Source organism: Gadus macrocephalus, chromosome 9 (assembly GCF_031168955.1).
Source record: "Gadus macrocephalus chromosome 9, ASM3116895v1".
In the NCBI taxonomy this organism is placed as follows: Eukaryota; Metazoa; Chordata; class Actinopteri; order Gadiformes; family Gadidae; genus Gadus; species Gadus macrocephalus.
In genome coordinates this window covers 16270745-16298468 of record NC_082390.1, presented here as the reverse complement: position 1 = coordinate 16298468, position 27724 = coordinate 16270745, and the positions used below count along the sequence as shown (strand labels likewise).

At 42.9% G+C, this 27724-nt stretch overlaps 2 protein-coding genes and 1 long non-coding RNA gene across 3 annotated transcripts in view; 2 read left to right on the top strand and 1 right to left on the bottom strand.

The window, feature by feature from the left end:
* LOC132464662 (cytosolic carboxypeptidase 4) overlaps positions 1-10117 on the bottom strand; it is a 101928-nt gene extending 91811 nt beyond the window's left edge. The window contains 2 exon segments of the mRNA XM_060061165.1: positions 836-912; positions 9724-10117. Coding sequence (XP_059917148.1) covers positions 836-912; positions 9724-9805 — 159 coding nt within the window. The 5' untranslated portion in view covers positions 9806-10117.
* The window catches only part of LOC132464669 (uncharacterized), a 299834-nt gene that overhangs the window by 118704 nt on the left and 153406 nt on the right, over positions 1-27724 (top strand). The window lies entirely within an intron of this gene.
* On the top strand, positions 22693-25500 carry ska1 (spindle and kinetochore associated complex subunit 1). The gene is made up of 7 exons (XM_060061164.1): positions 22693-22818; positions 23048-23133; positions 23249-23370; positions 23464-23543; positions 23660-23791; positions 24682-24851; positions 25101-25500. Exons 2-7 carry the CDS (start codon positions 23052-23054, stop codon positions 25247-25249), a joined length of 735 nt encoding a protein of 244 aa, XP_059917147.1. The 5' UTR covers positions 22693-22818; positions 23048-23051; the 3' UTR covers positions 25250-25500.

The following is a 27724-nucleotide window of genomic DNA, read 5'->3' as shown; positions in this document are numbered from 1 at the left end:
TTATACAGATTATACATGATAATGCTCATTTGCTCTCCATCCGAATCTGAATATCTTTACTCAGTAAAGTAATTGAATGTGACTGTCTCACACATAGTGCACACAAACAGATGGCGAAGCAGATGGTGTAAGAGCAAAACACAAAACAGAGGCAATAAAGAGTACTCCTTTAGAACGCATACGTACAAAAGCAAATATTTTTGCCATGAGTATGGCTGATTCCATATGACACAGAGTCAGATGGTGGCCCGGTGGTCTCCTGACTCTGGATGGGCTCACGCTTTGAGCATGTCACGCTGCTGCTTTGAGGAGCCCTCCTAAGTCCCTGAACACTATGCAAGGTAGAAGGATAGGGGCACTACATATGAGGACAATGAGAAAAGGTCATGTAAACCCGATATGATATGATATAATACCTTTATCCTTAAGTCATAATACATCGAATAGTGTAATATGTTGATATATATATAGATATATAATACACATTAATTGTAGAATAGGCAATTACAATCAGTTAAGAATCAATATTAAGTCGATTTAGTTCTGAAATATATTTAGATAGTGTAGATAAAAGCGTTAATAGAATTCCACGTTGTGTTCTGTCTAGACAGGACGGCCAATAATACTATAACACCAACAGGTACAAAAGTTACAGGAAAAACAAACACACCAAGTACGGGGTCTGCAATCCTTGCTCTCATAGAGACCCAGATCTACTTCTGTAAAAATAAAAATAAAAACCACATACAGCCACACCCCACACACACACAGCTTTTCAAGCAGGGCGACCACAAGCCAACAGCTGCTTGCACCACCACAGGCAAAGGGGCCCTACCTGCAGAGTGGAGAGCAGGACCTCCAGACCGCTGGAGCTGTTAGCCGCCACCGCGCTCATGTTGGGACGACCCCGTGCTACGCAGGGAGCCAATCAGAAGGGCAGCCCCGACCAGTGGACCCGCCGCGGCAGAGGGGATGAGAGAACAGCCGGCAGAGGAAAAGAACAAAGTCGGCCGAGAGGAAAAACAAGCACAAACAAAGAAACGAGACTGAGAAACACGGAGGGAAGAGGCGAGAGGCGCATAGCAGACAGCTGGGACCGGTATAGCGTGCCCCTGTCTACTCGGTCTCTTCAGCACAGGCTGACACGCCAGGCACAGCTAGCACACACAGAGAAGAGACAGAGAGACTCCCTCCGGCTTAACTCAACTAGGGATCCCAGGGAAAATTGACCCTTGATTGACGCGGGGCGGGTGTGGGTGTGTCTGTGTCTGTGTGTGTGCTGTTGTTGTCGCGTGTGTGGTTGTGTGTGCGTGTGTGTGTGTATGCAATTAACGTGGGGCATGTGCACGTCACACTGCTCATCCATCCTTGTGGGTGGGTTTTCCCTACGAGCGTGTGTGTGTGGATATGTGTCTATCTGTCTGTCCGACTTTTGCCTATGTATGACTGTAACTTAATTTTTGTGTCCCCAATCAGCAACCAGCACCCCCCCCCCTGCACCCCCCGCATTGTGTGCATGTGCGGCACCATCTATTTGTGTGTATGCGCATATCACGGGTGGGTAACATTACCCCCTTGAAGGATAAAGTGCTCTAGAAACAAAAACACTTGTGCTGTGGTGTTGAGAAGGCGATGGGGGGGGGGGGGGGACACTATAAAAAAGTTGGTCACAAAATGAGCAGGCCGACCAAGGCACCATTGTAAAGCCAAGAATGAGAGAGAAAGAGAAAGGGAAAGAGAGAGAGACAGAGAGAAGGAGAGAAGGAGAGACAGGGAGAGAGACAGAGAGACTCAGAGATAGAGAGAGAGAAAGAGAGAGAGAGAGAGAGAGAGAGAGAGAGAGAGAGAGAGAGAGAGAGAGAGAGAGAGAGAGAGAGAGAGAGAGAGAGGGAAGGAGAGACAGAGACACAAAGACAGAGACAGAGAGACTCAGACATAGAGACAGCGAGAGAGAGAGAGACAGGGAGACAGAGAGAGAGAGAGAGCCAGAGAGAAGGAGAGACAGAGACAGAGAGACTCAGAGAGAGAGAGAGAGAAAGAGAGAAAGAGAGAGAGAGAGAGAGAGAGAGAGAGAGAGAGAGAGAGAGAGAGAGAGAGAGAGAGAGAGAGAGAGAGAGAGAGAGAGACAAAGGGGCACAGGCGCTTCGAGTGTGACCAACACTCCTGATGCCGCGTGTGTTTCATGTTTTACAGCGACGAATTCCGGCAAATAAACACAGAAACAGCTTATATTTCTGAACCACGCCCAGGCCAACGCTGCTGATTGTGATTGGTTTTGACAGCGAGGACATGCAGCTTTTGAGTAAGAGTCAGAGCAGCGGGGATGTTTTATGCCAAGTGTCTCCCGGTTTTATTTACACTTGCGTTGCAAGCGGCCTGCCATGATGCATGTGTGAATATGCAATTTCATTGAGACAGGGGTTTTGTGTTTGAGGCCCCTGCCAAACGGCATGTCGGTCTACTTCCAGCCCTCCATTAGTGATTAGATACTACAACATTTATAGTGCCGCGTGCGCAATCACTGACGCACACAAACGCACACACAAACACAGATAAACACTATAATCCACATGCATCCTCTTAATACATCAATGCAAAAAAATGAAAAACTACAAATAAAACATTGCAATTCATGTTTAATTGAATTGAGTAAAAAAAGTTGTTTGTCTCTTATTTCCTTTCTTTTGCAGTAAATTTAACCTTCATATCGCAGAGTTTGTCCTCAACTGCTTTAAAGGCACCCAGTGCAACTTTCGAGGCTTAAAAATAAACATTCAATTTCTAGTCTTTTTTACACGTAGTAAGTTTCAATAACTCCATACCATTACATACCGACATTTAAGAAGCAAAGATGAGACGTCGTTGTGTGGTGAGAACTGATACAAAATCGATAACAACAACAATGCCGCCATTTTCTTTATTTTTTGTAACCTACAATAAATAAAGCAGGCTTCCAGTCAATGGAAAAATGGCTTCTCCCCACCGGCGATTGTTGTTGCTTACGATTTTCTATCAGTTCTCACCACACAACGACATCTCATCTTTGCTCCTTGAATGTCGATATGTAATGGTATGGAGTTATTGAAACTTACTACGTGTAAAAACGACTAGAAATTGAATGTTTATTTTTCATTGAATGTTTACATAAAGTTGCACTGGGTGCCTTTAAGGGAAGTCTGAGGCACGGATCACACAGTGACGCTGTCATACAGTTTGCCTGAACGTGGGTCTCGGCCTTCAGACATTACCGTGGCGACAACAAGTATCAGAGAATAACAACTATGGAGAGTTGAAAAGGTGAGAGAGAGAGAGAGAGAGAGAGAGAGAGAGAGAGAGAGAGAGAGAGAGAGAGAGACTCAGACATAGAGAGAGACAGGGAGACAGAGACAGAGAGACTCAGAGAGAGAGGGGGAGAGAGAAAGAGAGAGAAAGAGAAAGAGAGAGAGAGAGAGAGAGAGAGAGAGAGAGAGAGAGAGAGAGAGAGAGAGAGAGAGAGAGAGAGAGAGAGAGAGGGATGGAAGGGGGAAGAAAGAAAGCACGAAATAATGAAAGACCAATAGGGGCCCAGCGAGAGACAGGCAGGGAGCGGCAGCAAGGGAGGGAGGGAAGGAGACAGCTCGAGAGGCCTGGGGACACTAGAGACGTGTGAAGGAAATGAGCCTTTGTAAGTGTGCTCTACTCAAAGAGGTGTCGCTGTGTAGCATCACACACTAGAGGGACACGATGAGCGGGGAGCGAGAGGACGAGAGCGAGGGCAAGAGTAAGCCAGGAGGTGTTGAGGGAGACGTGAAAAAGAGGAGGGGAAACAGAGGAGAGAGACAGTGCAGGAGTGAATAGAGAGTACAGAGGGGTGAGGGGTTCAGATGAACTTGATGGCTCCCAGGAGTTTAGAGTTTCCCCTCAGTAGGAGGCTGGCACTGAGCTGTCTGTTTCCTACACGCCAGACACACACACACACACACACACACACACACACACACACACACACACACACACACACACACACACACACACACACACACACACACACACACACACACACACACACACACACACACACACTCTCTCTCTCTCACACCAAAGAGATTTACACAAATACCGCACAACAAAACCATACACAACACCGATAGCAAGAACTCACACGCATACAAACACAGACACAGACACCCACTGAAATGCATGCATGCATAGATATATACTGCTCATCTCATACATAAACAAACCAACAAACAAACAATACACACACAAGCAGTCTCATTACGGAGTCATTAGAAATGCGATGGGGATTTTTTTCTGTCATCACCACTAATGAGAAAAAGTTTTTCACTTTCACTTTTTCACACACACACATACACAAACACACACACACACACACACAAACACACAAAATAGATCAGTGTTATGTAGACAATAGCAAAGGATATATATTTGTTACTCCAAAAATGGCAAACACAAAACATGCAAACAATGCGTGTTCATTATTTTGAAATAAGATATATTTGAACAGGTTACATTAACCACATTTGAGTGAAAATATTGAGAAGAGAACAAATAAACCATAATTAAACAGAAAAAAAAAAAAAACCTCTGGCATTTATGTGTGTGCATGTGTGTGTGTGCATGTGTGTTTATGCATGCCTGGCCGTGTGAGCGCATGTGCATGCGTTTGCGTGCGTGCGTGCCTGCGTGCGTGTCTATTCATCCGCATGCATGACATGTATTTTTATCCATGGCTGACAGCACGGCTACGAGAGCCAGCAAACAAGGTGAGGGAGGGCACTATGGGGACGCCGGGGTAAGCTCCGGGACATCACGGCGGCCTGGAACACCACGTTAACCAACAGGGACCACTGCCCCGCTGCAGATAACATGCAGCGCCCATTTCGCCCCTCCTCCCTCCCTCCCATCACTACCCAGGCCTTCTCTATCCACTGACGCCAGTCATGCTATCCCTCTTTCTGTTTCGTCTCCAACTCATTTGCATAGCCCTATGGACCTCTACGAGTAAATGGGGCATAATTAAAAGTATATGCTCTGTAATTGAATCTCACGTCCAATCTCTACAGGGAAGGCTGAAGAGTGCCATCGTGGGCTACCAGCAGCCAGCAGAGGGCGACCTGTTTGGGCTGAGCCCTGGCCTGATTTGAGGATGGATGAGCTAGTGGAAGTATTAGTCATGAGAGATGTTTCATTTCAGATATTTAAAAAAAATGACATATTTCAAAATATTTGACAAACTTCCATTGGTCCATAAAATGGAAAGCTTGTCTTTCTGTCCGTGATTCTTTCCATCTCCTAGCCTAGCATTGCCTTCACCAAATAGCAGCAGTCCCCGCCTTTCCACAAAGATATCCTCCCTGCTACATGCCAGTCCCAGCGCACAACACCGTGAATGCTGTTCACGTGAGCAGCTCTCCCTAAACCAGACTGCTGTCATGGGAGCTGAGGTTTTTTCCCACTAATCCATTATTCCCTCTTCTATTACTCTGCCCTGGCTGTCTTGTTCTCTGTCTGCCTCACTATGGGATTAGGATGGAGGATATACGTAGATTAGCCGCTCGTAATCCTCACTGTCAGACGATGATCTCATAGCGAAACCTTTCCAGCATCCAGGAACTTTACAGAGAAGCTCTGCTCCTCGCAAGGTCACATGCACACGGATCAGCCTGTTGCACACACACACACACACACACACACACACACACACAGACACCGCAAACAAACACACGCAAACACATACTATATCAGTCCCATCAGCGATATTTGCAATCATCCCAGGGTAACGTCACAAATACACATTTGTACTGGACGGGGGGATGCTCTGGGAGAACACACACACACACACACACACACACACACACACACACACACACACACACACACACACACACAATGCGGGGTCTTCCCTATGTGCTGCTTCAGCTGTCCTGTTAAGCATCTCTCTTCAGATGCCTGACATCAGGACTTGGCCGCAGTTTAGACTCTACAGAAATCAACACAGACAACCCCCCCCCACCCACCCACCCCCACCCACCCCCAGGCCTACTCCCTGGTAAAGCCCTGCGGTATCTCTGTGTTTATTTAGGAAGCACATGTCACCGCATTCTGTGGCACGGCTTTAGCTGCCTGGCCTGGCTGTGTATAATGTCAACAAAAAAATGCTTTGCATCTGAACAAATGTTCCGACCCATAAAAGCCGATCCATTTAGTCTGATGGCGTTTTGGGGTTCATCGTCTTGTGTATGCGTGGGTTTTTTTTCCGGGCAGTAGGGCTGCAGCAACAGCAGCAGTGTCAGTGTCCGAAAGCACCTCTCCACCGCCCCCGTCATTCACAGAGCCCCCGCTGGTGACCCTGCACCCCATCAATGTCATGTTTATCACAAGAAACTAAGTTATTGCATGGATGGCACTTCTCCTGGTGACATTGACAACTTTTTGAAGCCTTGCAATCACGTTACTTGCCCCACACCCCGTTTCTCTTGAGTATTAACACTGGCACAGTGATGCATGGCACGACCGTGGAACAGTGATAGGCTGGGTTTTTGGGGAGTTTTTTGGGGGCTTTTTCTTTTGCTTTTCTCCCCCCTCTTCTGGTAGTAAGACAGCTCTCTGGGCAGTCAGTGCCTCCATGGCCTGTAAAACAGACTCTCCACCTTGGAGATAAATCAGACCTGAAACCTAAACTGGATGCCGGGTGGCCCCCAGCGACAAAATCTGCCCATTAATCATGAAGATACTGAGGCATAAAACAGATGAGAAAGTAAGGCGCCGCCTCCACCGCCACTTTTATATCTGCGCACGGAGTAAACCTAGAAGGTGTTCCAGGAATCAGCCGTTTGATTGAAGGAGCGAGCTGTGAAAGAGAGCGAGAGGGGTGGGAGAGAGAGAGCAAGAGACAGACGGAGCCAGCAAGGGAGAGAGCGGGGGAGAGAGAGAGAGAAGGAGGTGAGAGCGAGAAAAGGGGTGGAGAGGTGACCGAGAGAAGAGAGCAAGAGGCAAAGAGTGAGTGTGAGATAAGAGAGAGAGAGCAAGCGAGCGAGAGGGAAGGCGAGCGAGACAGAGAGAGAAAGAGTGAGGTGAGAGAGGTCAGGGCGACAGAGAGGGAGTTTGGTGGCACACAACATAAACCAAATGAGATGGAAAATAAGAGAAAATAAGAATGTATACATCATAGATATTGTCTGTTCTTTAGTTTACAGTTAGGGAATTTTTCCGTTTTTGTCATAGTATGCTTGAAAGTAGCACTTCAGTTTGCTCCGATGCAACAAATACAACTTTTAGCATCACCATGATTAAACCCCCCCCCCCCCCCCCCCCAATAAGATATCAGAACTTGCACAAACATTTTCTTACGGATACAATGTGAAAGGTGTAAAACAGTGCTTTTGATGTTGGCTTTCTCATAAAACCACACATCCTCAAAATCAAAAGCTTAAATCATTTATTCATATGCAACCAGTTGAAAAGGGCTCCACCATAATAAATAAAGGGAGAACAAGTTGCAACCTTTTCAATTATGTAAAGCTTGCAACAGACGTGCGTGTGCTTGCGCGTGTGTATCTGACTCGCCAACGTATTACAACACCTGTGTGCCTACAGAAAGACCCTTCCCAACCATATACCTCCCCCCTTACACTCCAGTGACACTTCTACACGCTGTTACCATAGCAACACCATAACGTGTTAAGCATTGTGTTGTGGCCCCAGGGGGCAAACCATTTTAAATTCTTTATACACTGAAAGGGGCCCGTTTGCAGCAAAAAAAAAGCCGTGTTCACCTCACCTTCCTTGGCCCCACATCAACCCTGGGCTCGAGCAAGGGGCCCATTCCACAGCCGTGACAATAAACAGCTCTGTGACGATTACATCCCAAACGTCTTGGATTGCAATTCCTCAACATCTCTTCAAAGCCATTAAGATCCCACATCATGTGATCTATGTGCCAACTCTGGGCCCCACGTATGTCGTTATTACAGCCGTCTTGCGTGCACATTGAATATGTCTTAGAAAGAGAGAGACAGAGGCACACAGACAGTCAGACATAGAGACAGATAGACGGTTATAATTGCTCACTGTGTGGCATAGGAAATTGAGTTTGCGCAGACCAAAGCTTCTTTAATCACTGCATATGGAAAACTATAATGTGTTTGGGAAACTCAAGCATCTCAGCCCGCCCCGACTCCAGGCTCACAGGACTGCAAAAGAGAACTCCATTTTATGTACGCCATTCAGAGATGGAGAGAAACACTGAGGGAGCTGGAAGTGCTGGTGCTGGTATCTCTTTGCCCAACATACATTATTAATGTGGCTGCTATACTCTGTTGGGCTTTTCGGGTAAATGCGGAAGAAAATTGTCAGAGAGAGTTTTAGAAAGTGGTGTTATTGAAAAGGCACACAGAGACAAAAACAAAGGCCAGGACCGATATTAGCAAACACTGTGAAAAGAAAGCCCAGACATAAAAAAGGTTATTTTGTGATCTACCTCTTTAAAGTTTATTGCAAAGGCTTTGCGAGTTTCTACAGATTGTATTTAAGTATGATGTATTACTGTAGAAAGTACTACTACACTTTGCACAAACCCATGCAAGTAAGTGTATGATGAGACTTTCCTTTTCTTCTTTCACTCAAGGCTCCACAAGCACATGCTGAGATACATGCATGCATGTGCTGAGCAACACACACACACTCACGCACACACAGACACGCACTCACACACAGACACACACACGCACGCACACACACACACACACACACACAAACACACTCGCACATGGCGAAACACACACCCACTTTCATCCCTTTCGACAGTTAAAGAGCCGGGAAGGTCACCTGTAACTTCTCAGATTCATCTGATATTTGCAGCTCACAGATGACACTGTGCATTTAAAGAGGCTTAGCGCCATAGGGCTCCCCAGACACAGCATGAGTAATCAGATAGGGAAGTTTGGTCATTCACCACACCACTGTGCATATGCAAATGTAGGCATTTGCATTTAGAAAATTAAAGATTGTGCCTCTCCAATCAACATCATTAATTCATATCAACAGGTTTCCTCCTGTTATTCATAAAGGGTTCTTCCCTTCTCCAGTGTCAAGAATTTGATATGGCGGATTCTGAAAACGGAGGCTCACTTGTCATCAATTGGCTTGTCATGTCATATTCCTTCCCTATATAGTTGCCAGGATAAGGAGAGCGCAGTGTGCCGTAGATTAACGGGCGCTGTAAATGTGCCAGTGTTTACTGCAGAGGTTTAACGTAGAGACCGGCATTTTAGGGTTAAGCTGTACAACAGGAGCTTTACCACCAAGGTTCAGGTGTCTACTCTGGTTATGGCCTTGTACGCGCTTTGTTTAATAGTTATTTTTGAACTGGCTGATAGTTCAAGACATCATTCTGGTCAAGGTGAATTTCAAACAGCATTAATAGATGTTTATTTTTTCAATTTTATACAAAAAAAATCGAAAGGACTAAATTGTCAATATTGTGATTGTCAAAACGTTTCTTCATGTAACAGAATGCCATCTGGATGTCTGATTATGGATTGGACTGCATTGCTGCATTTCAATATAAAAGGCAGTACAATATGCCTGCAACGAGTTAGGAGAGAAGTGCATTTTTTTTTCGAGAGACAACTTTCAAAAAGTGTTGAGCCAGTATGGGGTTGCTGTACACTATCACACACATACACACACACGCATGCACGCACACGTCCACAGACTTACCTCTACAGGATGCTTGGCTGCCGGCCTCCAGCTCTTTCAGCGTCCCGTTCCAGGTGAAATTACTGCGGCCATAACCAAACATGACTGCTGCCTTATCGATCGCTTAGCCAATCTGTCCACTTCTGCCTGTCAAATTGATCCCCTCCTTTCTTCTACCTCCACTCTTAGTGAGTGATCGGCTGAATTTAGCAAGTTAAGAGAGGGAGGGAGAGCAAAACAGAACGAGAGAGAGGTAGAGAAAGTGAGAGAGAGTGAGAGAGAGAGAGAGAGAGAACTGAGTGGTGCTGATGCACCTGGCTCTCCCTTTTGCCTGCCCATTGGACGGACGCCAAATGTCTAACAGTGAGACACAGTTGTGAGAAGAGTATATGGTGAACTGTTTGCCCCGTGTGCATGTGCGGATGTGTTGATGTGCGTGCATGCGCGCGCGTGTGTGCCTGCTTGTGTGTGCGTGTGTGTATAAGTGTGCATGTGCATGTGCATGCATGTGTGTTAATGTGTTTGTGTGTGTGTCTATGTCGGTGTATGCATGTGTTTATGTGTGTGCAGGGGTGCAAATGCGTGTGCATGGCATGCATATGTGTGTCCGTGGGGGGATTTGTGTGTGTGTGAGTCTGTATTATGTGTGGCTTGTGTTTGTGTGTGTGTGTGTGTGTGTGCTGGTGTGTGTCTCCTTGTGCGTGCACGCCTGTGTGTGCATAAAGTGTATAAATCATCACCGTCAACTGGAAGAGCGCAGGGTGCTGCCATTTCCCAAAGGTAACCTGCTGTGAGACACATCAAACTGAGGACGGTGTGTGTGTTTGTGTGTAGGGTGTGGGGGGGGGGGGGGGGGGGCTGCCTGTGGTAGGAAAGAGCATCCACTAAGAAGGAATCAAAGGAATGGAACCGCGAAGAGAGCCGGAGACAGAGAGCGAGGAAAAAGGAGAGGGAGAGTCAAGGAGGCAAACACAGAGGGTGGGTGAGATGGAAAAGGACGCCGGTTCAATAGAGCGAGAGAAGTATGCATCCATGGGTGTTCATTTATCTTTGAGGGGATTCCAAGGTTCTAGGATTGCAGCGTTAACCACCACCCCCTTTCCTACCACGCACTTTGCCCAACCCCACCAGTGCGACATAAATAGTATGGGAAATTGAAATGGACATAAATAGAGTGCAAAAGACGCACAAGACCCACCGTTCTCCCCCACTGACTCACCCCTTCCCAACCACACATACAAATAACCCCTTTGAAGTCAGTTTTGGCTCTTGTAGAACTGGAAAATACCCATCTGTCAGCCCTCGTCACTGACAACACTCAATGCGGTTATGCTTACTGTGCTTGTCAATTAATTACTGCTCCACATTTTAGGCAGAGGTTGGGAGGCAGGGAGCTGAAGTGTGCCAGTGTACCCGGGCTGCCAGCTGATATGCAGGGCCCTGTGGTAGACCCTGGTGGAATAGAACAGAGGAAATAGAACAGAATAGATACGTAAAGACGTATTCCACATCTTTGTGTTTCGTAGCCTGCATAGAATCTTAGCATGCATCTTTTTTTGCTCTCTTTTGAACTTGAGGTTTGACCTTCTCTCTGCCCTTTCCACAGGAAGACTACGCAGCGATGTCAATACGTCACTTTAGAAAAATCACAAAAGAAATATTAAATCAAATTGATGCAACAAATGCATCAAAAGTTCATCAACTCAGTTATTTAATGCACATGGAAAAAATATAACTTTTTGGGAGTCGCATTTCAATTACCGAAGCACCGACGGACTAATTAGCAAGTTATTTCATAGTCGGTATGAGCCAGCGACAGCTGTGATATGACGAGTGAGCTAGAGAACCTGCTTGTCGTTTGTTTATGTCAGTTTATGTCTGCGTCAGTGGGCTCAGCAGAATCCCCCCACATGCTGGGAGATTCATTAGGGTAGCCATCGCAATAAGCGGGGCTTCAGACGCTAAATATAACCGTACATAATGTGTCGCAAATAGTCTCTGTCCTTTTGAATCGAGTGTCTCTGCCTGAACTTCAAATTTTGATCCATAATGACGCATTACTGCTCTCCTCTGGGAGGAGGGGGAAGAGGGAGGGAGGGAGGGAGGGAGGGAGGGAGGGAGGGAGGGAGGGAGGGGGTTGTCAAATGGCATCCCAGATGGGATATTGAACAGGAGATTTAGCCATTTATTATTTATTCATTTTATTATGCTATCATTTATTCAAGAAAGAGCAAAAGAGCTCCACAAAGAAACAAAGGAAGAAGCAAAGCAACTCTTCTGTTCAGTCCTCAGAAACACGTCATGTGACTGCAGCATATCGGTTTGATGATTCAACACCAACTTTTTTTCCTCCATTTCCTATTTGGTTTTATTAGCTTACATGTCAGTCAGCAAGGGGAAAGGGGGGGGAGGTGACAGCAGGATATCTCTACACCTAGCTCTGTGATATCGTGGCAGCATTCGTGGCACTGGACGAATGTACTCAAAAGCATTCATCATAAATGAAGGGAATGTGTCCTTGAGCTGCCTTTGTGTCTAAGCAGGCAGCGAGGTATTGTACCTCTTTGTCTCATTCTCGTTCTGTCTAACAGACCTGGACACGCGAAACAACCAACCACATCAATGGGGCTGCGTGTACACACAACCACACACATAAGCATTGGGATATAGCTTTGTGCAAATATCTATCCAATCACACTTACACATGCAGCTGGTATACTGCAGCTTCAGGTGTGCGCCTTGACATACAATCCTTATCGTGTGCTATTATCTCTATAAGATTTGACATTTGCCATGACACACGCACACACACACACACACACACACACACACACACACACACACACACACACACACACACACACACACACACACACACACACACACACACACACACACACACACACACACACACACACACACACACGCCAGTGTAATCAGTTGATCATTTAATAATTGTCAGCATTTTTATTCAGTCCACTGCGTCTTTGTGTGTGTGTGTGTGTGTGTGTGTGTGTGTGTGTGTGTGTGTGTGTGTGTGTGTGTGTGCCTTAATGCGTGTGCGTGCGTGTGCCTTAATGTGTGTGTGCGTGCGTGCGTGCGTGCGTGTGTGTGTGTGTGTGCGTGCCTGGATGTTTGTGTGTTTGTCAGCATGTGTCTGCCGTCTTGGTGCAGTACATATTTCAGTTGCAACCTAACCCTTTGCTATTCATACCACTCCCACAGTAATTTCCCTAATGGATTCTCATCGGATATAATGAGGCTTTGATACACATGTATTTGGCTGCAGTGTGACAGAACTAAATGAAAAAATAAGAATAATACAAAAATTAAATTTGATGTTTCATTTGCACCTAGGATAAGAATAGCGGGAACATCCTTTAAGTCCTTCCAAACCCACTCTATTAGACTAGTTGCTATGTGTTGTTGTCTATTAAATGTTTAAATGTGTTTAAATGTGGTCGATAGTGAGTAGGTGTGGGCGAGAGTGTTTAAATGTGGTCGATGGTGTTTGGATGTGGTCGATAGTGTTTAAATGTGGTCGATAGGGTTTACATGTTTAAATGTGGTCGATAGTGTTTAATTGTGGTCGATAGTGTTTAATTGTGGTCGATAGGGTTTACATGTTTAAATGTGGTCGATAGTGTTTATATATATGGTCGATAGGGTTTACATGTGGTCGATAGGGTTTACATGTGGTCCATAGTGTTTAAATGTGGTCCATAGTGTTTAAATGTGGGCGATAGTGTTTAAATGTGGGCGATAGTGTTTAAATGTGGTCGATAGTGTTTACGTGTGGTCCATAGTGTTTAAATGTGGGTGATAGTGTTTAAATGTGGGCGATAGTGTTTACATGTGGTCGATAGGGTTTACATGTGGTCCATAGTGTTTAAATATGGTCGATAGTGTTTAAATGTGGTCGATAGTGTTTACATGTGGTCGATATTGTTTAAATGTGATCGACAGTGTTTAAATATGGTCGATAGTGTTTAAATATGTTCTTTTCCCTCACTCTCCACCTCATCCCTAACTCTCCACCTCAAGCTGGTGTGTAGTGAGCGTTCTGGCACCGATTGGCTGCCGTGCATCACCCAAGTGGGTGCTACATATTGGTGGTGGTTAGTGAGGTCCCCCCTTCACTTTAGGCGTCTTTGAGTGTTATTAATTATTATTATTCTTCATGTTTAACCTCTGTTTTCCTTTTATTCCTAGTCTGTTTTACATAGTTTTGAATGATGACTATATGCTCTGTAAGGTGACCTTGGGTGTCTTGAAAGGCGCCTCTAAATTAAATGTATTATTATTATTATTATTATTATTAAAGTTGCAATGTGTAACATTTCAACCAGCTCGGACCTAACATCACTTGGACATATCTGTAGTCAATGCTGATGGATATTGATTGCTATGTCATTAATAAAATCACATCCTTTACCGGATATATTCTACAAATAACTAATTATTTATTTATTTTTTTTACAAGCATCTTGCTAACCCTCCCAGGCATGCCACTCAGACAACCCAGCTACGCTAATTCACGTCAGTTAGAGTTAACAGAACACTGCTATTTAGTTTTTCTCATCATAATTTAGCTGGTCGTCGTACACACACACACACACACACACACACACACACACACACACACACACACACACAATTATTAAATGATCAACCTTTGATTCAAAGAGCAAGATACATTGTGACAGATGACTGCTATTTAGTTTTTCTCATCATAATTTAGCTGGTCGTCGAAATATACAGTACAGTACATATACAGTACAGGTTCTTAAATATATGTTTGCATTTATTGATTGCAATTTCAGGATTTCTGCTCTCCCTCCTCTATCTCCATCCACTTTTTGATGCATGTTGAACCACTATGTACATTTTGATCTACAAATAAAGTGCATCATTCTGATATGACCCCCGGTCCGCAATAGAGGGCTGAGTAGAGACGCCGTGCATCAAGGGCACAACTATAAACAGATTCTAACAGCAACTCAAGTGGGACTGTCAAAGTCATCCATAACCAGTTTCTCTCACTCTTCTCGTGTGTAACTCCCGATGGATCTAATGGAGGATTCGATTGCGCTGTTGGCGCTTTGATCAGCGTTTCTCGCCCTTGACGTTTGTACTCGCTGAGTGTGTTAAAGATAGACCTAAGAAGTTCCCTTTGAGTTGATTCATCATCCTTAAGATTGAACAGGACAGGACACACACACACACACAGATACTAGACCCCGTTATGGCTTGCTGCCCTTAACATAACCTAGCGGGCGGGGGGGGGGGGGGGGCAGTCTGTTCCAGAATCTTCTATCAGCTGGGGTTTTCTTTCTTGTGGAAATGATCCACAATGATCCACAGGTCCGATGGGCCTGTGGAGCCCATCGGTGTCGGCCTCTGACCTTGACCCCTGCTTTGTGTCTGCCCATAGTGCTCGTTGGATCGAGCAGCCAGCTCAAAGGATTGCGATGGACAGGCTGAGGAAGTGGAAAAGGTAACAGAAAGAAGAGGACATACTTGTCATCTCCAAGGCTTAACAGGACATCATCCCGGTATGGAAATCATGCCTTGGCCCTGGATCGCCTTACCCGCATATACACTGGTCCACTCGACATTTGTGTGTCTGTGTGTGTCTGTATGTGAGAGTGAGTGAGTGAGTGACAGAGTGAGTGTGTGTGTTGGTGAGGGGGGGTATGTTGAATCAATGATTGGTATGAAATAAATATAGAATTAGATGATGGATTTATATAAATATAAATATAGATATTAAATTGAGCACATTAGAGCCAGAGGCAGCAGAATACATGAAATGTATCTGCTGTTTAACCAGAATATTTTTGCTCCGAACATAATTGCACTGAACATTCACTTGGGGCAAATTATATAAGCGCACACACATATATATATCTACACATATATAAACAGAAGCAACAATGCTGCGTCCCCCTCTTGATGGAGACTCAATCCTTAGTGGAAATACCCCGGCCTCATCACTTGTATTGGACGCCTTTCAAATGGCGTATCGGATGTTCCAGCCTTCGTGGTATCTAGTTGGGGCATCTTGAGCCAAGCCAACCGAGGGCACTAGTAGCCTTTAGCAGGAGGGCGGGTGCTTTGACCTAATGGTGTTGTCAGAATTTCAACTCTTTGCACCTGCGCCCGAATCGTTCCCCGAAGGAAATCCAGAACTCAAGAAGGATCTTTTTATGATCCAGGATCCATGAATATCCTGGGGCGAGAGAGAGAGAGAGAGAGAGAGAGAGAGAGAGAGAGAGCCAGAGAGCGAGAGAGCGAGAGAGAGAGAGAGAGAGAGAGAGAGAGAGCCAGAGAGCCAGAGAGCTATAGGGTAGGAGCCAGAGAGCTATAGGGTAGGAGCCAGAGAGTGAGCCGGAGAGCGAGCCAGAGAGACGAATGTAAGACCTTCAATACCGGAATGGTCTAAACAATACCAACACCGTTCCAGAGATCATATTGAGAGTAAACCTCATACACCCATTAATGGCAGTGAGCTGCAAGAGCTAAAGCTAACTAAGGCCTGGTATACTGGTATGACCCTTTAAACATCACTTGGCTAACAAAGACTCTCTGGACCTAATTAGCCTTCTGAGCTTTCATTGCCTAAATTTGAATCATCAAAAGTTCTTGTTTGTTGTGTATATGTATTCTGTATTGATCTCAATGATGTAATAAAGAAGGATATGCTTGGGAGCACTTGTAGGTGTGTACAGTGGTGTGAATGGTGGCTTTATGTGTGGACAGGTGAGGGGTCAAAAGCACAAGGTCAGAATAACATTCCACCACTCCAGGTCACGTTATACGTTTCTCTGGGTTGTGACAGAAGTGTGACCAAATTATTCTGTGCATAAAAGGGAAAGCGGTTCAGATTTGAAGAAGAAAGATTCAAATGGCTAGCGTTTCCAAAGCTTTGCAAAGCACCAATACGATAAGCCATCGGTCCACACCAGTGGACTGATGGCACCGGTGACAAAAATTCAAAACATGAAAACTACCCTTGCAACTGTTACTTCTCAAAAAGAATAATAAAACAAAAATGCAAATGGCAGATAGATGATAGGTGGTCGGTGACATGGAACGGGAGAGATAATTGAAGAGTGCAGGTGGGACCGGGAGATGCTTAATAAAGAGGCAAAGTGAAGGAGCTTCATGGGTGGGGAGGGTGGGGGGTGGTTGTGTTTGACGTACATGGCCATCAATCAGTGGGAGTATGTAAAGTGACCCGGAGCTGGTACCCCCTGAGCCTGGCATGCTGCCTGTGCATGGCTGAAATAGCATTTTCCAAAATGCCTGAAACCCAAGCAGCTCTCCAGGCACACTGCCCGTCTCAGACTTTACGTGCATGCACATGGACAAACACACACACACACACACACACACACACACACACACACACACACACTGCTATACACATACGTGCTGCTATACACACGTAACACACACAAACACACAGACACCCGCACACACAAACACACACACACATGCACTAATATACACATGCACCCAAACACACACACAAACACACATGCACTAATATACACATGCACCCAAACACCCACACACAAACACACACACATGCACTAATATACACATACACCCAAACACCCACACACAAACACACACACATGCACTAATATACACATACATCCAAACACACACAAACAAACAAACATGCACTAATATACACATACACCCAAACACACACATACTGTACATGCAGAGTAACTTTTTTAAATGTTAAAAACAGAGAGATCTGTTCCATACATCACAGATCACACTCACAGACATGAGACAATGAGAGCAAGGAGACAGAAGCCCAAATTACACATCTCATTGATCTATGCATAATAACACACAAGAAAAACAAGCTATTACTTACTATCAAGCAGATCCCTTCTATGTCATCTAGATTTAATATATGACAGTTTTGTTATGGAGAAATTGTTAGGGTTGTACGGATGTTTCTTACCAGTCACAGGCATTATTACGAATCAGAATACTTTCCGAAGTGACAGCTATCACAGCTGCTCCATCAATTACGTATGCAAGGTAAAAAGTGCTCATGGAACTTTCTCTAACGTTTGTATCTGTGTATGTGATTAATAACACTGGATTAGATGACTGGATTATCAGAAATGATAGCCTTTATGACAACTCATTGTATGCCATGAATAAGTACACATTATTGTTTGTTTATGGCTATTATCACAAAAAGAACATGCTAAACGGTGGATGTCTGCTTCACGGGATAATCCCAGCAGGCTCCTGTGCTTCTCCGGAAGGATGGTTAGAGATTTAAAAAATATTTTGTTCGAAATTTTAATTTAGTAGAATGCATAAGTAAAATGTACATAGAAATAGAAAATATGAAATTATTATCCTTGCACTGCCCAAGTAGGCCTATACATTCAACAAAGTGCAGCATAATCATTGATATAGTAAAAGTAATAATCAACTCAATACCGGATCCCTTAATCTGTGTTACAGTGCACTGGAAGATAAAGCGCCATCTCTATTGAGACAGTCGGTACATCCCCCTGATTATTATGTGGCACCATTATGTGCATAATTAGAAGAATAATGAGCATAATAATTAGCCGTTTAGTGTGTGTCCCATGCCACTGCATGAGAAAAACCAAGTGCAGGCTAATGTTTTTGTTGTGCGCTCTGATTATTCAGTGTTGCCAAATGTTAACTCGCCCCTCAAGCTCCAAGGGAGTGAATAACACCCTTGAGTTGTCACCTTGCTCCAAGGTTGATTTCGAAGGTAGCGCAGCAGAGCACTTTCTCTGTAAAAAACCTGTGCTGTTTTTATGCTCACAAGGACAGAACACTTCGATGCGGTGCAACCCTTTAAAGACAGTGTTCTCATACATGCAATAGTTGTTGTTTTTTTGACGTTCAAAATAAATCCTTCTCCAAAATGATACAGTACTGCACTTTCCACACCTAGTTTCTATTCGGTTGACACAGTAGGCCTACCCATGCAATCGTCCGTTAGCTGCTAAAGAACAGCCGAATGGCCAAGGTTTGACAAACGTAAAACTAAGCAAAGAACTCAAAACGGCTCTCTTAAATAACCAGTGAACCGGCCCACGCAATGAACTAATTAGGACAGGTGACACAATTGAAAGTAACAAGGAGGCTCCGAGAATTTGGAGTGACATCAAGTGGACAACACCAACAATGACACAGGTTCTAGGACCGACCGAGACAGGACCATGTCATAAACCCAGGTTTTTTGGTTGCGCTAATTCACTAGTATTTTTCCAATAATCCTCAATTACTTAATTTTGATGATCTACCTTATAGAGTTCCTGGCCTCTGTTTGTTGTTAAGGGCAAAATATCATCATATCGTTATATACATTTTATATGCATACAAGTATGACCAATATTAAAAAGCTTGCTAAACATGGGGTTTGCATTGATATTTAATAGGATTGCTTATCTGAATTAGGAGCTGAATATTGCCTGATGACTTTAGTCATTGGTAACCGTCACGGTCATAATGTCATGTAATCTGCCATGAGTCAGTATTCATTTTGGGGTTTGCCTGGACATTTTCTAACCGTCTTATCTGAGTTTTGTGAGTGTGTGTGCAAAACTGTACGTGTGTGCGCACCAGCGCGCGTGTGTTATTTCAGATGGACAATGTAACCTTTCTTGTAATCCACCGCAACTAAATCAAGCGCTGATGTGTTTAATCCATCCGTCACCAAGTGTATGAATAGACAGTGACATTGTTCCTGCCCTCTCTCCTAAGTCTTCTTCTCTGTCCTGTGTCTGGTCCAAGCCATGGTGATGATTCAAATTGCATTCTTCTCAAAGCTAAGAACAGTGGCGTCACTAGGCTGTTTTATTCAGGGCTAAAGCCTCGGATAGTATTTAATTAGCCCCGAATATAATTTTGGGGTAAAAAAGAAAAGAAAAAAAAGATTCAAATATGTATTGGTATATTTACTGGTAACTATGGAATGCATTAATTCAATTCAGTCTAGAAGTGATGAAATGATTCTAGTCACTAATGGTAGTTAGTTATTTAGAAAGAAACACGGGGATTCCAGGGACATCTCAAAATAAAGTAGCCTGGTCCTTCTGGCAAGAGAATAAACAGTTTAGAAACACAACCAGACTGTTTACCATCCCTAAGTGAATTAACCTATTCTATCCCCAGTCAGATCCATACATATATATATATATATATATATATATATATATATATAGGGTCTGTCTTTAGATGTTTTGGGATACTTGGGGATAAGCAGCACAGCAGTTAATAGCTATAATAAACTGCGTATTTTGTTTATTTAGATAAAGCAATCAGAAAAAATGTGCATGCACAATAAAGCACACAAAAAATATAAGAAGAATAAGAAGCCGAATTAGGAACCATAAGAGTCATGATCGTAAAAAAATAAATAAATATAAATAATTATGAGCCAACTTTATTTGTTACTTAGAAGAAAACATCAAATGGAGTTTAGAGGCCATCATATATGACGGGTTTTCAAAGGAAAACGGGAATGCAGAACCAAACAGGGAAGGAAACGTTTTGTTCTTCCAAGATTTGATTGGATTTTGCCAAAATAAAACGTTTGACAGCCATGCTAGGTGCAGCGTCAGATGACAGGGAAGGAAATCATAACCATACTAATTATTGAATTGATTAAAAGTAGGTTGCTTTCCACAATTTGGACATTTGGCCAAAGGGGCTTAAAATAAAGATTATATGTAGATTAGTTGTAGGAAAAATGTCACAATTTTGTCACAAATTTCCATTTCTTGGTGAGTTGGGGTTTGACAACACCCAATTGAAATGTTTGGATTTCTAAGCAACTTGTTGATTTCATCATTGGTTTCATTCTGACATTAACAGTTTGTAAAAGAGCTTTGCCACAAGCAACAGCAAAAAACCAACAGAGTGTGGTTCGTCTGAGGTCACGGTACGGCTTACACCATCCTCACCCTAGCTGGTCATTCCCTTCAAAGGCAATTTTAATTTGATACAATTTCACAGCGATTCATCTTTTTTTGCTGAGTGGCAGGGGGGGATTTAGGTGCAACGGGATGGTATAAGGACTAGGTGGGCCCAGTTTGGCACAAGAAAAAAATATTTTAGCCCTCAGTGAACGCGCTAACTTAATGGTAGAGAGCCCTGTGTCAGTATATCGGTTGCATTTCAAGGCATGGCAAAAAGATCAACATACTCGGGCAGCTACACAACACAATTGATAGAGATGAGATCTAGTTATAAAGTACTATTTGGATATTTTTGGACATTTACATTTGGGATGTTAATAAAAAATAAACCCATAAAAACAAAATGAAAGTAAAACATATCCTCATGAAAAGAAAAGGATCATGTAAAAATATATTGCTTGCGGTTCCCGCAATCTTGAATATAAAATAAATACAACTCATGAGACCCAAGTATAGTGAATATATTCTTATATTCATTATCCTTACTGCTTGAATTATGAAGCATCCATGTTCTTATCTCATATCCATCTTCTTCTGTCTGTCTGAAAGTCTGTTCAGTGTGTCAGAATATTGAATGTAAAATGTGTATTACAAGTACTTTTCTCCCTAGACACAACCAGATGTCATTACATTTGTCATGTGTCACTCAACCCCTGGGCGGTGCAAAAAGTAGGTGCAAGTCAACTGATTTATTTGACATTTAAAAAAATAAAAGTCTAATAAATTACATTTCATGATAATACACTTCGGTAAATTGCATGTTTCTCACATTAGATTGCAACATTTTACCTGTCATTCTCTTGTCGGAATGCCGGAATGCTTGAGATGTACCTGGAAGGGCGTGTATATGCACAGAAAGGATTCCAATAGGATTCTTTTTGCTGTGTGCCATTTTTATTCAGTCTCCCCTACCTTAATAATTAGTGCAACTGTCATAGTGGTGTATTGTCTGTTCATTTCTGGTGTTCCATAGCAGTGGGGTGTCACATTTATTGAAAAGTTTAGCCTCCTATGAAAGATGTTATTTTCCATCATTTTTTTGGGATCCAACGGTGGGAAAAGATCAAAGAAGGAAGGAGGAAGAGAGGGAAGAGTTGAGGATGAGAGGGTAGCACAGTGGGTAAGGATCCTTGTTGTTAAGATGGGAAGTCCAATCGGCTATGTGAAGGTAATAATGATATGATCTTATGTCTGTTGTATCATGACAAGATTGTATCTTGAAGACAGGACACAACAATGCGTATAGTATTATTTGTTTTAAGTAACGTGTAGAATTATGTAGTTATAGTTATATTAAGCAATCATACTGCAGAGGCTTCTTCACGAAGACATCTCCCGACTCTGGCAATCCCTCAAGACTGCGTGGCAAAGACCCTTATCCACGCCATCATCGCCTCCCGTCTGGATTACTGCAACAGAGTCCGGTCGGGTTACCCAGCAAAGCCCTGGACATGCTCCAGGGTGTGCAGAACTCAGCGGCCAGGGTCCTCAGCCATACCCTGGCACCACATCAACCCCAACCTCATCCACCTCAACTGGCTCTCGGTCAAGTCCTGCATCTCCTGCAAAATCCTCCCCCTCAATCACAAAAAGCCCTCCATGCACTATATATTTTTTTTAAGTTATAAAGTTATTCATATTATTATTAATATTGGATTCTAATTTAGTAAGGAAGGATTAGATGCCCTATCGTTTTCATGTTTTCTACACACTATAGAAGGCATCATCAGTTTCGGTGTAGCCCTGGAAAGCAACCGATGGAAAAATACAAACCAATAATTCTAACAGCTCATGATCCAAGTAAATTATATAAAAAGGCATCATCAGTTTCGGTGTAGCCCTGGAAAGTAACAGATTGAAAAACATAGACCGATCATTATAACAGCTCATAATCCAAGTAAATCTCAACGGTAAACGCAATAAACTGTATTTTAAGTAGTTGCGTTATATGTAAGTGGAATGCCAAGAAGCAGAAGGTTGCACATGCTGCAAAAATGTAACGCAAGATGAAGTGGCTCGATGAGCAGAAACCTCGGGGGCGGAAACAGGGCGGGAAATTCGAAACATAATTCAGGTTCAGAGCTCACGAAATCATCACAGCAAAGGAGAAAAACAAGTAAATCGTCTATGAATGTCTCACGTTTTATTGTAATGCGCAGTATATATGATTTGGATAGGAAACGTTAGAAACGTTACCAGATCGCTGCTTTGTAACATAACGTCGTTTATGAACGTTCTAACATGTTTATGTCCGTATTTCAAACATCGCTCGTTTATTTAAGCCGACTGTCGATATACATATTTGCGGTTATTTGTCTACAAATGTCTCTTTCGCCCATTCACAGGAACATGAGCGACCTGGAAGATATCGGCCGTCACATAAATGACAGAATTTCATCTCTATGGCGCACGTTGGATCTTTCAGTTGTTGGTAGTTAACATTAACATTGATACAGCTGACGTAATATCATTTTCTTACCACCATCACTGTTCATACCTGGAAAATATTTTTTTGATCACGTGTGTTTTCCACTCCGTCTCACTAGTGCCTCAACTACCCCAAAGTAATATTAAGAAGTTGATTCAAGAAGTATTAACCATAGAAGGCCTTTACCATGAGTTTGAGAAAAGTGTGGATCGCCAGAATGAGCAACTGAAATGTCTTCAAGTACGGTTTTATCATATTTTACATGTATATCGCCAGTTTATGAATCTCTCCCTATAGCAATTGACTTAATGAACTAATGTCTATATGTTTTAGGAATTTGTGGGGTCCTTCCAACATGATTGCGAATCATTGCAACACCTTAAGGACAATGTTCCTATGCACATGCCCAACAGGTATGCTTGATTTATAGTATGGAATGCAGGTAGCACAACTTCTATTTCCTTGTGTATAATATAGATCTGTAGCCTAGCCTTTGGCTGATGTTATTTGTTCATTGGTGATTTCTCAGGGAAAATGAACCTTCTCCAAATCAGAACATTCCAGCCGAGACCCAACCCAGCCAGCAAGGAAATCCCTGCAAAAAGATCCAAGTCAAACAAATGGAGTTTGTTACAATGCTGGAGTTTGAAAACATCCCTCAGTAAGTGACCTCAACAGTTTAATCTGACATTAAATTTGATGTGCACCAACTGCAGCCTTTTAGCCTGACCTCGCCAGACCAATTTGCAAATGCACATTAGTCTGGAATCTCTTAGTTCATTTTCAATTTCCAAGGAAAGTTATCAAAGGCTACAGACCAAAAAGCCTCTGGACACAATTGGATAGACCTACAACCTATCAGAGCAGCAAAACGTGACGACACGTTAGCTGAAGCCACCGTGGTTGTATGAAAAAGACCACAAGGGTGTCCCATAGGGCGCTCCCATTTAGTCATCGTCTATTATATCGGCCATAATAGATCAACTGTTGGGATTTGCACGAACCGTGCCAGGTCTGCTGGCAATCGCTCTGAATGGGAGCCAGGTAGGCCAGATGCAGATGGCAGAGAAAATAAAACGGCTTGCATATACATATCGTTCCCAGGCTAGCAGCCTTTGCCAATAACCTTAAATACAGGACATTCTTTAATTGTTGGTGGCAGTGTTTGTTTGTATGATAAACAGAATATCAGTGTAATCCACATGTGTGAACTGGATCTAAGTAAATGCTAGAGGTCATCGTATAAAATCCAATACCTTCCGCTCAAAAAAGTAATCCCCCTACCAGAGTAGCTGTTGATGGGAAAGGGATTTTCAACCATGAGGCAAAGACTAAGAGTAATCATGAGTCCAGTTTGACTAAACGCAGACAAAAATTCAATTTTTTTTCGTTTGACATTTTCACAATTTGTACAACACAATATTGATGAACATGATAATAATCCAAAATGTCAGCCTATTTCAGTCCTAATTCTCTTGGTTGCGAAGTGATCATCTTAGCCAACACCAGGGTGATAAAAGGTGGATGCACGGACTAAATGATGCTCCACAGGTACATGAAGGGGCGGTTGACGTATGAGCAGCTCAACACGGCGGTGCGTAAAGTCAACGAGGCGGTGAGTGGGAAGTACAAGATCACGCGGCAGTCGACCAAGAGCCTCAACAACAACACACGCAAACTCTACCAGCGCTTCAAGGATGAAGAAACCAAAGACACAAAAGGTACACTTGGCACAATGGCCTTGTTGGCTCTTAATGGGCTGAACAACAGTGTGTCTTTTCAAATGAGTGTTATTATATAGTACTTTTTGATAGATAATCATGAGGACTGCTGAAGTTGTTCTTTAGTTAATATACAGTTGTTTTTTACATTTTGTATTTAATTTGCATTGTATGGGATAATCTCTTCAAAAGACAACTGAAATGTGTGTTGCTCTGTACCTCATGCGTGTTGCGTTGTGCCAACGGCAGGTCGGTTTTTCGTGGTACAGGAAGACCTCCTTGAGTTCTGCCAGATAAAGATGGACAAGAGGTTCCAGGGCATCCTGAGTATGCTGCGGCACTGCCGTCGCCTGCGAGATATGCGTGGAGGCAGTATCACACGCTACTTTATCTTGTAGAAAGTCTGCTTGACATGTGATTTAGCATACACATCACATACAATCTTTAGAGTTGTTTAGGAATTCACATCAGAGTTGAAAGATTGTTTTGAACAGGATCTTTTTAGAGATATTTCCAACATTGCTTTAATACAAACAGGAAGAGTATTCAAAGCTTTGAGATTAATAAAACACAACTTTTTCCCACTTCAATCTATATAAATGTGTTTTTCAATTTAAGAAATGTTTAATAATTAAACTGCTGCATCAAATGTTTGGTTTTATTGCTGTTTTTTGCTCTATGGTTGACTCTGCCGTTGTGTCAATGTGTGTGTTAACCGATGAAAGTCGCTTTGGATAAAAGCGTCTGCTAAATGCCCTAATTGTAATTGTAATTGCTGATTGCTGTTTTCTATAGCTTGTGTTGAGGGTGGCTGTTGAGCATTCCTGATTGTATGCTGACCCAAAATATTTAGAGGCAATGTTGTATTTGGTTATTTGGATCATTGCAAAATATTAAGTATAAGCTTGAATAATTGTAAGAAGGAAAAACAGCTCATTCAAACAGCCAAGTTGAAAGCTGTTGAAGTCTAACCCTGCTGGCCGGTCCTGGTTCTGCTATGTGCATGGCTTTAAGTTGAGCAGAGGGTAGACAGCCTTTAGGCAGACCATTTTCCATAAATGTACTTTCTCTAATGTATTATTTGCTGGTCTGACTGGCCATTTATACTCACACATTGTGTTTCTGGAAACCGTGAAGATTTGGGTCATAAAGTGCAAGGACAGTTTTCTATAAGTAATGCACAGGTGTTAACAGACTGTTGGGGATTTGCATTTACTTTGTCAGCATATATGAGCGTGTAACATTTCTCTTGAAAGGGGTGATGTCAATCTGCAAGATTTTTTGTGTATCCTAATACGTTTAGCTATGCTGATATCTGAAAGTGAGTTATGGACTAGTGTTGTGTAAGGACACTATATAACAGGAGATGAGACTAGACTAATGGAGTAGAAGGGGTGCCGTCGCGATCGACTGCCACCCTCTGGCAGAAGTTGACAGCTCCAATCTACTGCCGCATCTGACTCCCGTGATTGTTACCGCCTAGGCCTACTTATAAAACAATTTGGAATTGGTTTATTTCAAATTAAAAGACTATATTCTTAATTATGTGACTAATAATAGGCCTATAGACGTTTCTATAGGTAAAATGCAAAGGGCTTTTTATGGCCTTGTAATTAAAATGTAGAAATAGAAATGATTGGGCCAATGTACAGAAATTAGATATACAAAAAAAAACTTGCATTGGCTGCATTTCCTTACTATGTTCCAGTACCCAAGAACGGTTCCAAAGAAGGCGTTCACCTTAAAAATAAAAAATAAAAACATACAAATGATATAAAGTGTCTTCTAATAGAAAAAAAAGAATAATATTTATGAAATATTTTAACTTTAAACGGGTCAAATTTATCCCGAACAAATTCGAGGGTTATGTGTGTGAAAATCATAATGCAATTCGGGAACTAGGAACTTGATAACATAAAACCCTGGGAACAAAGACATACTCATTCAGCCTACTCATTAACTTACAGTCCTTCCTGTCTGACTGTCACACTGTCAAATTGTCTGTCTCAAGAAGGAACTGCCTCTGGCTTTTCGAGAGAGGAGATTTAAATTACCGCAGAGAGCATCAACATGGACGAAGTCAGAGGGATGGCCACACATTTGGGATAGCGGGTGACGGTCTGGTCGGAGTAGGTGACGGAATATTGGGCGGCGCAAAAATGATCCAGTTGCAGTCGTCTCCGACGTTCCTGATGTAGCAGCAGCGGCCGTCGTCGTTGCAGGACATGTCCATCAACACATCGGCTGGATTTGTTTACTCAACTATAGACGACTTGACATATGTTGACGAGCTATGTTTCACATATGCACGAAAGACGTCCATACACCATATGGGTTTACATCAATGTGCATTGTCTGTGACTGTGTCATCATCAATAAACACACTGCAAGCTTATGTTTGTATCCATGTGTTTTAATTTTTGTGTGTTTGGGGGATGGGGGAGCCTGCACACCAGGGGGCGATATTGGATAGTATATATTAGCCATAATAGATTTACAGTGACTTACATTTTTTCAATACATTTAACCAGATTTACATTTGTAAATCAATCGGGTCTCATTAATCGCCCCTTTTAGATTTTTGCGTGTTTTTTAAAAAATGGAAGATTCTATCCAGTGGGCACCATTGATCGTTCGTAATGACAGCCGTTTTCAAGGAGAGATTTGTTGTGTTATCGTTATTCGAAATTATTTGCCATGTTTAAACGATTTGTCAGATCTTACTACGTTACTTTCCTGAGTCAACGTGGTATTGTTTTGCTACCGCAATAAACACTAATTTCCTGTGTACTCAATTGGTTTAAAGATCTGTTAAAATTACGCCTACTATAAAAAGCAATATGTTAATAATTTTATTTGCATAAAATAGGTCC

Excerpts from the sequence above, each read along its gene's own strand:
- ska1 (XM_060061164.1), top strand. The coding sequence starts at position 23,052 with ATGAGCGACCTGGAAGATATCGGCCGTCACATAAATGACAGAATTTCA. Across the intron at positions 23,134-23,248 it reads GTTGGATCTTTCAGTTGTTG|TGCCTCAACTACCCCAAAGT; the intron begins GTAGTTAACATT and ends CCGTCTCACTAG. Across the intron at positions 24,852-25,100 it reads AGAAACCAAAGACACAAAAG|GTCGGTTTTTCGTGGTACAG; the intron begins GTACACTTGGCA and ends TGCCAACGGCAG.